Source organism: Ruditapes philippinarum, unplaced genomic scaffold (assembly GCF_026571515.1).
Source record: "Ruditapes philippinarum isolate M1 unplaced genomic scaffold, ASM2657151v2 ctg126_1_1_1_1, whole genome shotgun sequence".
Lineage (NCBI taxonomy): Eukaryota > Metazoa > Mollusca > Bivalvia > Venerida > Veneridae > Ruditapes > Ruditapes philippinarum.
This window is the reverse complement of record NW_026858637.1, coordinates 775,718-791,208: the sequence shown is the minus strand read 5'-3', so window position 1 is coordinate 791,208 and position 15,491 is coordinate 775,718. Positions and strand designations below refer to the sequence as shown.

At 33.1% G+C, this 15,491-nt stretch overlaps 1 protein-coding gene across 2 annotated transcripts in view; it reads right to left on the bottom strand.

Annotated features, from left to right (window-relative positions):
* Positions 1-465: 465 nt before the first annotated feature.
* Positions 466-15,491, bottom strand: part of LOC132753804 (protein OSCP1-like) — an 87,036-nt gene continuing 72,010 nt past the window's right edge. For both annotated transcript variants that reach the window (XM_060744334.1, XM_060744335.1), the window contains 7 exons: positions 14,536-14,616; positions 11,528-11,631; positions 10,290-10,418; positions 9,399-9,468; positions 7,582-7,709; positions 3,556-3,625; positions 466-693 (listed from right to left, as the gene is read on the bottom strand). In XM_060744334.1, the coding sequence (XP_060600317.1) occupies positions 586-693; positions 3,556-3,625; positions 7,582-7,709; positions 9,399-9,468; positions 10,290-10,418; positions 11,528-11,631; positions 14,536-14,616 (690 nt within the window). In that variant the 3' untranslated portion in view covers positions 466-585. The remainder of the gene's footprint in view (positions 694-3,555; positions 3,626-7,581; positions 7,710-9,398; positions 9,469-10,289; positions 10,419-11,527; positions 11,632-14,535; positions 14,617-15,491) is intronic.

Below are 15,491 nucleotides of genomic sequence, written 5' to 3'. Positions count from 1 at the left end.
GATGGCACCAGCACTGGCAATGAAAACATGACTGTAGCAATACCTTTTTTTATTTAAAAAGTCTAGTTAAAGTGATAGAATCTTCCACAGAAAAAAAAAATCAAATATGTACTTGAATGTTTTTCCATGGCAAAATTAGTGATTTTTCGGACTTGATTGATGATGATGATTTTGTAAAACGCTTTTGTCTCAATGTAGCTTGGCTAAAGTTCAGATCTTCTTATGTTAACATATACACCTGATCATCAGTTATTCGTCTTTTAGCCAATGATGATTTTCCGATTAGGCTTTTTCAGCAAACCAATCAAATCATCCACACATGGGTAACATCAGTTTCCAGTAGGATTTTTGCAAATTTAAAACATTGCAATTAAACTTCTTGAAATTGTAAGTACCTTAAATTTCTTTAAACTTGTTCATTGGACCATTCTTATACTATTAAATTTCATATAAAATAGCATAAACCTGGTTGCATGCTGCTTTAATATCTAATACAAAAACAACAACAAAAAACAAACACAATATGGAAAGCATTGTCTTGTGAAGCAAAATAAATTATGAATATTATTGTAAAGAATGTCAGGTCTAGCTTGCACTGTCCATGAGATCCAATAAATCTTCACCACCACTAGCACCAGAATCTTTAACATCCAGCTCTCCCATAATCTGTTCTAACTCTTTGTTCTTCTGTTTCTGTAATAAAATACTGCACTAATGAAATCTGGCTGGCTTTATAATGTTTGACTTAGACAAATTTACAAGTCTATTTGGTAAAAATTGCTAAAACCATGAAAAAAATTAATTTTTCATAGATTGATTGGAGCACTTAAAATGGGAACGTAATATGCCAGAATTGAACTTTTTTTTTAATAGTGATTCTTAGCCTGATTTTGGTTAAAAGTGTTCAATGCCTTTCTATTTGGGTTGTTTTACTTGATAGAAATTATTTTTTTGAAAAACAGAGTTAGCGAGTGATCTGAAATTTTGCACTTAAGTTGTTGTTAAGTTGCAAGTTAGACTGTACATAATTTCACCTCAGTGCAGTAACAGGTTATCTCCTGTTAAATTATACAAGTGTTAACCTATTACTGTAATAAAAGGTGAAGATATGTTGAGAAAGATGCTCACTTGAATATACAGTCTAACTTGCCCATGCGACCACGTGTATTAAGCGACTTTTGTCTTAAACGACCACTTTAAATTCCCCCCGATCATTTTCTCTCTATATCTTTAATGTATTAAGCCACTTTTGCTCAACGCGACCAGCGACCGCTAATTAGTCACCTAATTGAGATAAATCTTTTCATTAAACGACCACTTTTACCTGTCAAGTAATTGTGTTTTTAGAGAACGCCACCTCGTAATGTAACAAGTGTCAACAATCAAAACACAACAAATAAACGTGTGACAAACACTATTTCCCAAACTGTTTTAGCGTATGCAAATGAAGTTAAGTATACGCGTCACGTGTATTATCCAATAATATCGGATAAACAATGCAACGCTCCGCCCCTACTGAGATAGTGTATACGCTTCGCTTGTTGACATTTAGACTGCATTGAATTGACCTTGATCAGCAATTAAATTAATCGAAACAATTAGATGTAGTTTGCTTATTTCAAATGAAAAAATGCACAACAGAAAACATCTTCACTAATAGGGTTTTCGTGTTGGAATCAAGGAAAAACAACGGAGAAGTTAATTCTGGAAAAATGTCAAACATGTACGTAATAGACCAAAACTGGTTTGTCAATATATATCAGAAAGTTATTTTAGATTATCCTTTTAGATTATCGGAGCGTATTTATTATTCAACGTGTATATAAAAACAGTTGAAAAACATTCCCACCGCATAAGAAAGATGTCATTTATAAATTTTGACTTTTATATCATGCTGACTGTCTTAACAGACCGTTTCATTAAGCGACCGTTTTGGGTGTTTCCCTTGCGCGGTCGCTTAATACACGTTTGACTGTAGTGTGAAAATATTATAACAGAAAACATGTCTATTTAACAACATTATAGACAACAGCAACAGGCCAGGAGAAGTGTTGATAGGTCACACCGTGAACAATATAAGGCAAATATGTAGCTTAAATTCTTGATGAAAGATCTCCAGTGTTCTTTTATGGGCATTATAGCAGAGAATTAGTCACCTGAAGAGTTAGCAAAACCTTTATGACTAGCTAGATAGCTTCATCAAATCAAACAATTTAACCTTACACAAATCTTAATCTTAGCTTTTAAACCTTAGATGTTATCCATATACATAATACGTTGTCAACTGAAATACAGATTTTATTCTTCCAAAGTCTAATTCAGAATGCTTTAAAGAGGCATGCCATTAAATTGCACTCAAGATTATCAACTTTAATTTCTAATGGGTTTTTATAACCTTAACTTAAATATTTTATAGACCTGTTCATAAGTTTAGCAACTTATAGATAAAAGCATAATAAGATTTTTAAATCTTCTTCATATGCCTGCTTAGCTCAAAAGGTAGAGCACTGAAATAGTTATTCAGGAGTTGTTGGTGAAATTCTCACATGACAATTGATATTGAACAGTTATTAATCTTTCCCTGCTGGTCTAGAAATCATTAGGGATAAAAATTAGTCACTTACTGAGAAATTAATAATTACTGGTTAGTTATCCAAGAAAGCCAATTAGGTGACCTAACCACCAAGATATGATCAAAAATTCTCTTTAAATGTTCTCTTCAACTAAATTTCTTTCTTAGTTAAAGGTAAATATTTCAAAAGAGTTACATAAAGGAGAAACGCACAATGTATTGAGAATAAACACAGGGTTATATTATAATAAATCTGAACATTTCTTAAGCTATTTTTAAATTTGTCTGGAAAAAACAACAACTTCAAACCCTCTATATACTAAATTTTAGAACAGCAACATAATGGAATATACAGAAACCAGATGTCAGTCTATACAAGTGATCAAGATTTCACATTATCACATTTATTTGTGTGAGTTTGTCTAGAATTTTGTGCAATAAATTAGCATTATACACATTGAAAATCAAAATATAGAAATACTTACTTGATCAACATATAATAATTGCAAAAGGAAACATGAAAAAATAAAACTGAATCAATCGTTAAATTTAAAAATTTGAGTTAAAATAGAAACTTTATTTCTAACATACATTTACATCTAGTCATATATTTATCCTTTGTGTGGGAAAAATTGTTATCTGCTTAAATTTTGTCAGCTTAAGTTTTTAATTTTTATTCAGTTTTTTTTAAATCAGTAAATAGTAAATGGTGACAGACAAAATTTATGTAGTCTTATAATAATCTGACATAGTCTGTGATTGGCCTGGTACCAAACTATTTGCAAAAGCAATTGTGATAGAAGGCCTTGGGATAAACAAATATGATAATAAATAATAATGACTGTACATGTTTTAAGTAACATCATTTAAATTTGTGTTTTTAACGGGTTTAGCTATCAAAATGTGGCCACTATCACACTTATATCTTTCAAATTGAACTTTTTCTCATTTCTATTTAATTTTTATATGAACAAATAAATTACCTTAGATGCATCAATTTTAACCACTTGTGATTCTTTTGTTTCTACAGGTTTATATAAAACTGCTGCTTGCCTGAAATAAAAGTTCACATTGTATTAGACACAACATATTAGACACAACACTTATTTACTGACTGACATGTATCAACTTTTCCATCCGAAATATCTTCATTGGACTTAACTATAGTCCATCCTTTAATATGGATTGCATTTATCATTTCTAGGTAAAATTTTTAATATGAAATTCAGTGACTAAACATCAGTTCCACTCAGGTTTCTCTGGTTTAAATGTTAACAAGGAGTGCCACAATGCAACGAAAACCAGGTTTTCAACGACCAAGTATTGATTTGATAGAAATTAGGAATGAAATATGGCATTTAAGAAAATATGATGCTGTTAAGCCTGTTATTTGTACCAACACAGAAAGTTGGTTTAATAGTTCAAAATAAAAATATACCTGAATAGCAATGCCAGGCTGTAAGCTACACACATGCCAAGCCAAGTATCAATAGGTCAAAGTGTACTGAAGTTATTGAGCAAACCTGAAAATTCTATTGTAAGCAACTGACCTTGAACGTAATCATAGTCACCGGGGTAGTATTTACGATAAGCGTCTTGATATAAGCTATCCATATACTAAGTTTGGCGTCAATAGGCCAACACAATTTCAAGTTATTGAGCTTAAACTGAATTTATAATTTTAGTAACAGTGACCTTGATCAAACACATCTGGGTAGCAATCCAAAGCTGCCTCTTGATACACAATGTCTAGTATTACTAGGCTAAAGCAAACTCAAGTTATTGATTGAAAACAGAATTTCTATTTTTAGCAACATTGACCTTGACCTTGATCACAGACACCTTAGTAGCAATCTTGAGTAGTGTCTTGATGTAAGCTAGTCATACACCAAGTTTGGTGTCATAAGGCCAAAGCAAACTGAAATTACTGAGTGGAACCTGAAATTGTATTTTTAGCAACAGTGACCTTGACCTTGATTACAGACACCTGAGTAGTGATGCCAAGCTTCCACTTGATATAAGCTACCTACACACTAAGTTAAGCGTCAATAGACCAAAGCAAACTCAAGTTATTGAGCGGAAACCAAAAGTTGACATCCGCCCACTAACTTCAGCATTACAATAACCGGTTTTCATTAAAAATAAATTCAGTAATTATATTGAGAGAACAAAAACAACAAAATAACAACAACATTGTTTTATGATTTTAAAACAAAACTAGAGCTATCACTGAAGGTGATTAATACCCCACTAGCAACTTTGACTTTTGAAAAATAAGTGGTCTGAAGAAAAATTTGAACTCGACCTATAGTAAATGAAGTATCAACTGTGTACAAAGAATTATTTCAATTAATTGCAATACCAACAGGGGTCTTCATATAAGCTTGCTTTACTACAATATCTCATTCCTAACTCTAGCTATTGTCCTGAAAACAATTTTCTATTTTTAGTAATGGTGATCTTGACCCAAGGGGCCCAATTGCAATACCAACAGGGGTCTTCATATAAGCTTGCTATACACCCAAGTTTGATTACAATATCTCATTCCTAACTCTAGTTATAATCCGAAAACCATCATTCTATTTTTAGTAATGTTGACCTTGACCCCCAAGGGGTCCGAATGCAATACCAACCGCAGTTTCCTCATAAGGTTGCCATATACCAAAGGGGGGAAAGGGGACTTCTTAGTAGCTTGCTATACACCAAATTTGATTAAAATATTTCATTCCTAACTCTAGTTATTGCCATTTTTTTATTTTTAGTAATGGTGACCTTGGCCTTGAACCCAGGGGTCCAAATGCAATACCAACTGGGTCTTCACTTAAGCTTGCTATACACCAAGTTTGATTACAATATCTCATTCCTAACTCTAGTTTTTGTTTGGAAACCATTTTTCTATTTTTAGTAACATTGACCTTGACCCAAGGGGGTCCAAGTGCAATACCAACTGTGGTCTTCACATAAGCATTCTATACACCAAGTTTGATTACAATATCTCATTCCCTAATCAAGTTATTGTCCAGAAACCATATGGTCTATTTAGTCTTTTAGTAACAGTGACCTTGACCATAGGGGGTCCAAGTGCAATACCAACCGTGGTTTCCACATAAGGAGGCTATATACCAAGTTTGATTACAATACCTCATTCCAAACTCGAGTTATCATCTGGAAACCATGATGTGGACCGACTGACGGACCGACCAACAAGCTGACTCCAAATACCCCCACTTAACTTGGTTTGTGGGGGTATAATTACCCATTCTGTTTAAAATTATCCACAAAATAATTGATAATGGGAGTTTATTCTGTATGGAATAAAATAAGTTGACCAGAGGAGATGACTCAAACAAGAGCTGTCACAGGAGACAGCGAAGCTCGACTAATAAAATACTGGACGCAGTAAGGAAGACAAAACTTTGAAAGAAAAATCAATTATGTATAATTATGTATTAAATTATAGTAAAAAAATAACATTGTTGACATAAATTCCAAGATCAAGGAGAATCATTCTGGAAATAGTCATGTTAGAGTTATGAACCTTGTCACACAAAATGTGTGTAATGATAAGAAATATATATTTGAAGGTTGAAGTTATTAACTTAAGTTGCCCGAATATGATCTTTTTATTCTAATTAAGATGAACCATTTGTAAGACATGGGAATTAAATAAAGTATTACCTCCTTCAAATAAGAATCCTCCTTTGAAGTTTCAATATTGTGGTCCAAATGGAACTTAAGTTATGCCCCGTAAACTGTTTTCAGTTCTAAGGTAATAGTGACCATGACCTTTGACCTTGTGACCCCAAAATCAATAGGGGTCTTCTACCCAATATGGACAATCATCCTATGAAGTTTGAATATTTTGGCCAAATGGAACTTAAGTTATGCTCAAGAAACTGTTTTCAATTTCTAAGTAATAGTGACCTTGACCTTTGACCTTGTGACCCCAAAATCAATAGGGGTCTTCTTCCCAATATGGACAATCATCCTATGAAGTTTGAACATTGTGGGCCAAATAGAACTTAAGTTATGCTCTAGAAACTGCTTTTAGTTTTAAGGTCATAGTGACCTTGACCTTTGACCTTGTGACCCCAAAATCAATAGGAGTCTTCTACCCAATATGGACAATCATCCTATGAAGTTTGAACACTGTGGGCCAAATGGAACTTAAGTTATGCTCCAGAAACTGTTTTCAGTTTTAAGGTCATAGTGACCTTGACCTTTGACCTCAAAATCAATAGGGGTCTTCTACCCAATATGGGTAATCATCCTATGAAGTTTGAATATTGTGGGCCAAATGGAACTTAAGTTATGCTCCGGAAACCAAATTGCTAACTGACGGACGGACGCCAGGAGTTTAACATAATATGCCCGAAATTCTTTCGGGCATATAAAAAGTATAGAAGTTATAATATTTCTTAAAGAAAATCCTATGTTCAAAGAGAGATAAATCTGTAAATATTGCTTCAAGAGTTATGAACCTTGTCACATAAAATGTAATTGATGATAAGAAATAAGTATTTGAAGTTTGAGGTAGATACCTTTAAAACTAAAAAAGTTATAGTAAAAAAATAAAAAATTTTAAGTAAGCAAATCTAAGTTTATGGGAAGATAATTCCTGCAATATTGGTGCTAGAGTTATGAACCTTGTAACATAACATGTGGTTGATGATAAGGTACATATATTTGAAGTATGAAGTTGATCCATTTAGAAATAAAGTAGTAACAGTAAAAAATAGAATTTTTTAAGGAAAATTCTAAGTTCAAGGGGAGATAAATCTGAAAATATTGGTGCTAGAGTTATGAACCTTGTCACATAAGATGTGGTTGATGATAAGGAACATATATTTGAAGTTTGATGTGGATACCTTAAGAAATGACAAAGTTAAAGTAAAAAATATTTTACTGCACCAAAACTTTAATCTGAAATCTGGACGAGGACGCCGGGGCGAGTAGGACAGCTCTCCATATACTTCGTATAGTCAAGCTAAAAACAATTAATGACATACTCCTCTTCTTTATCTGATGAAAACAGGTTAAGTCTAAAGCCTGATTTTTCTGTGGTTGTGGTATTGCCAATAAGATGTGATAGAAGATCTAGCTGGGCCTTTGCAAGAGGATCAGGGGCTTGATTTTCCTGAAATAAATTTAAGTCATTTAATATATAAACTAATTTATGCACCCTGTAATGGCCTGACAAGAAAATTTTATTCATAGAATGAAGAAGACTCAATATGAAATAAAGAACAAAAATATTTATTTATTTTGAAAATTAGCGTAAAGTTAGGCAGCTGATTTATCAGTCTTTTTAATCCTTTGGCAATAAACATAGTTAAAGCATTAATCATTCCTTATAGTTGCCATTTCATACTAATTATGAAATACTGGAGACAAAATGTTATCTGCTAATGATCAAAAGCTGAAATTCCCGATAAAAAGAAGACTATTACAAAATTGCTATATTCTCTATGGTTGCTGTTTACAATTGTAATTAACATTTGTTCAGCTAATTGAAATATTTTGATTATTTGAAGCAACAGAATTTATAACAATTAAAAGTTTGTCCATTGGCAGTCCATCTATACATGTGGTTTTGAAACAACAACTTTTGGACTCATAGAAATTAATGGTGGTTCATACCTTACTGTAGATATACAGTTATTCTTTTCCTGTCCTTATTATTTTTCTGTTATTATTGATAAAATATATACATGTATATAAGCTTAACTTAACATAAAACCACTCCTAACAGTTAAGACAATACAAATGGCTAGAGCTAATTGACAATGATTGAAAAATTAAGAAATTTCATTTGGCTGTGATGTCACATTATACAAGGCATTCTCCTCTTTATATGTATATACAAGACAATAGGTTTAGGGTATGGTGTATTTATTTGATTAAGTTTGAGTGACTAAATTTGTAAACATGACTACATTTGTAAACAGCACTTATGCTTGAACCTCAATAGTTATTAAACATAGTACAATGTTAACACAATATTTTTGGAATAGAAATTGTAATACATTTTTTTTATTTCTTTGTACATTGTATTTAATAACACACATTTTTCATTATTACAAATGATTCCTTTTAAATCTATTACACAACAAAAGTTTTATTCCTTGTTTTTCCAAATCATGATATTACATTCTAGTACTGACTGACTAATAACCATTCATATTTTAAACTATGTTTAAACAGTCAAACAATCTCTTACAAAATCATTCAAGTATGTCTGCTAAACAAATTAAAATCCAGTGAACACAAATATAATTAAACTGCATGGAGCAAACACACCTTGAAAAAAAATGTCAAGTTTTTTTTTTTTTTGTATTAAATTATCTTAAGGAATTTTATTCAAACTTCAAAACCCTAAAACCTTTTGTATATTGGACTTTCCCTGCTTTGAATTTGGAACAGTTCATTAGCATTTCAAAATACTTCAGTTTTAAATGTATAGTTTAATCAGGTCATATGGCACCTGGATAAAAACTGACTGTATAAGTCTGTTGTAACCCATAACACACTATTTTAAATGGACTTGTCAATCTTACAATCTAGACAAAAATGTTTATCTTTTTTAGAGAATATTCTCAATTAAATATTTACTGAATAGGAAAAAGTGCAAATAGATGGCAGGGATGTGCTGGCTGATATTGGTTGGTGCATGTCACATGAATAGATTCAGATGCCAATAACAGATTTAGAGTAATAGAATGTAGTTAAACAAATTGTATAGGTTTATATAATTATAATAATTATCTTGATTTTATTAGTCTATATCAAACATGAGACATCATTCTATCTTTAAATGTATACTTACAATGTCTGACATAGGAGTAGTTTTGGGTTTGTCTAATGTTTGAGTATCAACAGGCCTTGCAACTGAATACCTGAAATAAACCATAACCAGATAAGATTCATTGTTCATGAGCAAGTCAAGTATGTATATGTTCATAATTCATTGATCAAAGACTATTGCAGGAAAAGGAAAGTTTTTGGGTCTATTTTTTCTTATTAGCTTGGTGTGAAATAACTCTATCTTCTTTGATGTTACATACATGAATAAAAAGTTTTTATTACAAATCATTCATAACATGTAGAAATAAAACTAAAAGTAAACCTGTCTTTAAAATGAATGTTCGTTTTCTATTGTATAAACATATAAAGTATTTTTCAAGATGAGATATGAAAACAATTCACAAGTTTGAAAAACAATTTTATAAGTATGAAAAAGCCAGGTGTTAAACAATATACCTTAAGGAGTTTGATTTGAGTACTACTATGAAAACAACTATGTTTCCACAGTGATCCAGGGGTAACACTTCAGACAAGCAATCTAAAAATGTAAAGGTTCAAATCCCATCTAGGACAAGCTGAACAGTTGTTAATCTTTCACTCATCGCTCAGTACCTGTTGGTTCCAAGAACGGATTCAAGAGTGTCTAAAAGCTTATAGCTCTCATAACAAATGGGACTTAAATAAGTTCTGTATAAAGTAACTGAAGTTTCCATTTCTGACACAAATGCTAATGAGTAAAAACATAAGTTGCTGAATTTTTAAGATAAGACTTGTCTAGCTGCCATTTTTGGGACTGTTCATGAATATCAATATGAAAACTTTATGTCAGCCAGCCCACAATATACAGTCTGGTCAAACAGCAGATTTCCGGGCTCTACACTGGTGAGACAGGCTAATCAGTTTTACAACTTACATATTGGTTCCTAGCTTTGTTACTCTGTCACCTTTGATATCTATAGAGCCTGGTTTAGCCAGCTGATGATAATTGCCTCCTGCAGGAAAACTTGCTGACTTACTCTCCCTCCCTTTCTCATCATAATTCCTACAATAGCACAACATTTTTACATTTAACTTTTATCTTGCTAAAATTGTTCTTATCCTGGCTTCAATCTGTGACTGTCTACTAAATAGACTAAATGAAGGTTATGTTGGCATGAGACTGAAATATGTTTGGAGATATTATAGATTTTGATGAGGTCTATATGAATAACTCTTGGGCAAAATGTCAGATCATTCTTTCACTCTTTTTTCAAAACTAATCTTTTTTTTTTGTAAAATTACCTAAAAGTGAAGAATGTTTCAAAACCTTTAAATAATCCAGCTAAGTATGTCACTTCATATTAATTTTAAAATTTAATTCAGAGTTTATTTCTTTATTATCATTCCTAAGTTTCCTGTTTCTAGTGCCACAGAAGAACTATGTAATAGTTTTAAATTTTACATTTTTTGGGGTTTGAACCTCAGTGGAGTTCCTTTAATAATATTATGTAGTGTAAGTGACAATAATTACCAAGATTTGTCAGACTAAGGAAATTATCATTAAGATTAATATTCAAAAGTTCAAAACATAGAATAATATGAAAACTTTCAATACATGACTGATTCTTGTAGAAAGTACAATTAAATTATTGTGCATAGGACAACCTTCATATTTCTGAATAAAACTAAAGTTGAAGGAGATTAACCAGTTTCTCTTTTTTGCTTGAGTCATTTTAATATTATTAAAACCAAATGGCAACATTTTAGTTTTACTGAATACCCTTACACAGCTTTGGTGATTATTTTTGAAATGAGAAATATAAGGAAATGCTGTCCAAATTAAAATTTACACCACTAAAGTTACAGTGGTAAAAGAAGTTGGCAATTTTATAAACATTGAAGAGCACATTCATTTACCCTTTGCTGAATATTTCATTGGAGTATCCATACTTTTAAATGTTGAACAGCTGATAAAGGGATTTTGGTATTAAAATGCAGTGCAGAGACTGATAAGTCTGATGCAATGTCAAGCTGGCCAGTGGCAGGCTCAATACATGTACTATATTCTCATCATTTCAACCACCACCACTCAAACGATTAAACACAGACAAGTATATTACATGAAAATTATGATATTTATACTTATGTACATTGTATTATATTAAAGCTCACTTTATAGTCCCTGGTACTTGAGTACCCCATGGCAATGGTCCGCCAGTAGGTAACACAAATCTACCAGCACTTGTCTGCACCTTGTCTTTCAGAAATATAGAAACCTGTAATAATAAAAGTTTATAAAAAAAAGTCATCACACAATGTCATGACAATTAGATACGAGGGTTGTCCAAACCCAATTTTTTGTCAAGCGCCGGTATTATGTTACTAAGGTAACTGTATGACGATGTGTTTTCACGACATGCCGATTACATGGCTTTTTCTTTTGTTTTCTTTTTTGAGACAAGATTTCCCCTTCAAGTGATATATAATTCATGCTTTTTATTTATGACTCTCACAACAATAACTGCAGTGCACGAATTTTTTGGACAACCCTCGTATATCAAGAGCAAGTCAATTACAAAAGTAATCAAAAGAGCACTAATTCAGGCAGAAAAGCATGTCAAGCCTGGTATATACAGGTCATGCACAATGTTGTCCCAGCTAGATACCAATTGTTGTGAACAGTATTTGATCCGAGGTGAATTACCTAAACCCTTACCATGCAAAACATTTTAAATGGACATGTCCATCTTCCAATCTAAATAACTAGAAATGTGTCTATAGCACACAGATTACTCCACTAATCCATGGCTATATATGGCCACTTGATACAATTATATACTTTGAAAGTAAAAACACTCTGAACTAGAAGGGTTTTTGTCACAAAAACATATGTCTCCCAAAACTATGTATGGTCACTCATGTGGCTTCATTGAAACCCCACCAGCAGCTTGACTTGTGAAAGCACAACAAGATTTTTTGTATTTATAGCTCTGGCTGCAATTTTATGCAGCAATGCAATAACATGCCAGCGATATTAACAACTACGGATGGTAATGATCACTCCTGTAATCCTGTAAAGTTTGGTTGAAATCCCACCAACAGTTTGACCTGTGAAGGCCGGACAAGATTTTTCTATTTTTAGCTCTGGCACCCATTTTGTGCAGCGAGTAAAACGTGCCAGTTATGTGCATAACTAGGGATGGTACTGATCACTCCAGTAAAGTTTGGTTGAAATCCCACCAGAAATATAACCTGTGAAGGCTGGACAAGATTTTTCTATTTTTAGCTCTGGTGGCCATTTTGTGCAGCAAAGCGTAACATGCTGGCTATATGCACAACTATAGATGGTACTGATCACTCCTGTAAAGTTTGGTTGAAATCCCACCAGTAGTTTGACCTGTGAAGGTTGGACAAAATTTTTCTACTTTTAGCGTTTGGGGCCATTTTGTGCAGCAAAGCGGAAAGTGCTGGTGATGTGCATAACTAAGGATTGTACTGATCACTCCTGAAAAGTTTGGTTGAAATCCCACCAGTAGTTTGATCTGTGAAAGCCAGACAAGATTTTTTAATTTTCAGCTCTGGTGGCCATTTTGTGCAGCGAAGTGAAACATGCCGGTACTGCGCACATCTCAGAATGGTACTGATCACTCCTGTAAAGTTTGGTTGAAATCCCAGCAATAGTTTGACCTGTGAAAGCCGCACAAGATTTTTCTATTTTGAGCTTTGGCGGCCATTTTGTGCGGCTAAGAGTACATGCCAGTGATGTGCACAACAAGAGATGGTACTGATCACTCCTGTAAAATATGATTGAAATCCCACCAGTAGTATGACCTGTGAAGGTGGGATAAGATTTTTCTATTTTTAGCCTTGGTGGCCATTTATTTTGTGCAGCAAAGTGTAACATGCTGGCTATATGCACAACTATAGACGGTACTGATCACTCCTGTAAAGTTTGGTTGAAATCCCACCAGTAGTTTGGCCTGTGAAGGTCGGACAAGATTTTTCTATTTTTAGCTCAGGCAGCAATTTTGTGCAGCAAAGCAAAACATGGTGGTAATGTGCACAACTAAAGATCCTGAAAAGTTTGGTTGGAATCCCACCAGTAGTTTGACCTGTGAAAGGCGGAAAAGATTTTTCTTTTTTTAACTCGGGTGGCCCTTTTGTGCAGTGAAGTGAAACGTGTCTACGGATGGTACTGATCACTCCTGTAAAGTTTGGTTGAAATCCCACCAGTAGTTTGATCTGTGAAGGCCGGACAAGATTTTTCTATTTTTAGCTCTGGTGGCCATTTTGTGCAGCAAAGCCAAACATGCCAGTAATGTGCACAACTAAGGATGGTACTGATCACTTCTGTACAGTATGGTTGGAATCCCACCTGTAGTTTGACCTGTGAAAGCCGGACAAGATTTTTCTATTTTTTAGCTCTGGTGGCCATTTTGTGCAGAGAAGCCAAACATGCCAGTGATGTGCACAACTAGGGATGGTACTGATCCCTCCTGTAAAGTTTCATTGAAATCCCACCAGCAATAGTTTGACATGTGAAGGCCAGACAAGATTTTTTATATTTAGTTCTGGCGGCCATTTTGTGCAGCCAAGATGGAGTTATGGTTCTTGTGCACTGCACTTTCTCTCAATGTGCATATTAAAGTATTATTCCATTGTATGAAGTTATATTGAATTTCAACCATTAGTTTTCAAGTTATGCTCCGAACAATGCAATGGACCGCTGGACGACCGACCACCGGGTGACTCCTATATATACTTCGTTTTGGGGGTATAAATAGCACTGATGGACAGACGGCAAAGGCAAAGTCTCCCAAAAATTTTGGGACACATAATTATAAATAAGATTGATATTTGAGAGTGACAAAGGCACCGTGAAGGCAGGGCAATATACATCTGAATGTAAATTTGTTTTAGTAATAAAAAATAATCTTTCAATAATTATGGGAGAGACCCAATCAAGAAGCTTGTTTGAAAAATCTTAATTATCCTTATGATACTGTATGACCACAAAGTGCATGAAACATTAAACTTTTTACAGAGGTTTACTAGGCAAAGCTATAAGCCAAATGTATTAAAAAAAAAGTAAGATGTGTTTTCGTATACCTTAGTCTACATAAAGCAAGCAACTCTCGGAGCAGGGCCAATTTCAAGGAAATATGATGTCAGGTACTTACTCTAATATGCATGTCCTGAAAAAAGTTTAGCAAGGTTTGTCTTATTAGATGGAAACCTCCAGATGTCATTGGACCAAAAGACTGAAACAGCAAATCAAAAATATAGTTTAAATTATTAATCATTACAGAATATCATACAACATGTTTTATCTGTGATTTTATGTAAGATATCTACAGCTTATGGCTATCCTAATAAAAAAATTGCAAATAACAATGGAACAAATTATAAATAAATATTTTCACATCTAAGGACATCAATGAAATAATAATATTGGCATAAACTAAAAAGTGCTAAGAATTCACCTTTCAATGTTTGCACAAGCCAACTAAAGAAGCGGATTTTATATTATAATAATCAATATAACATAATCAATATACTTTAATAGATTATCACAATAAGTAGTACAAAAGACACAATTTTATCAAAATGAAACTTTTGAATTCATTCAAATCTGTGGGATTGTCTGATGATACAAACTTGTAAGAAAGACATACCCTGCATGATAAATCCACAGGTGAAATTAGCTTTTCAATAAGGACCATTTATATGCTGTATCTAGGTATCAGTATTTATTATGATACAAACACAAACATGGTAATATTACCTAAATCAGGTTATTAGGACAAACTAAAGTTCTGTTTTTGGAGTCTCTTTACCTCCCTTTTTTTAGGCTGCATACCTGTTCTAAGATTTTAAGACTAGAACTTCGCCTTGTGAACAGTATAGCTATCAATTAGGCATTTTCTTCTTAAATATGGGTTATCTATAAACACCACTCGTACAATGTACATGTACCTTGAACTTTAGTGGCATTTGAACTGATTGTAACAATAGCTTTTATTGTGTTGGAGAATTAGCCCGGACAAAAATAAAGTATAATAATTAACAAGGGGCAATAACTCTTATATTAAGAACTGAAGAGTACCGGTTCCTGTGCACTGCACTTCTTCTTAAT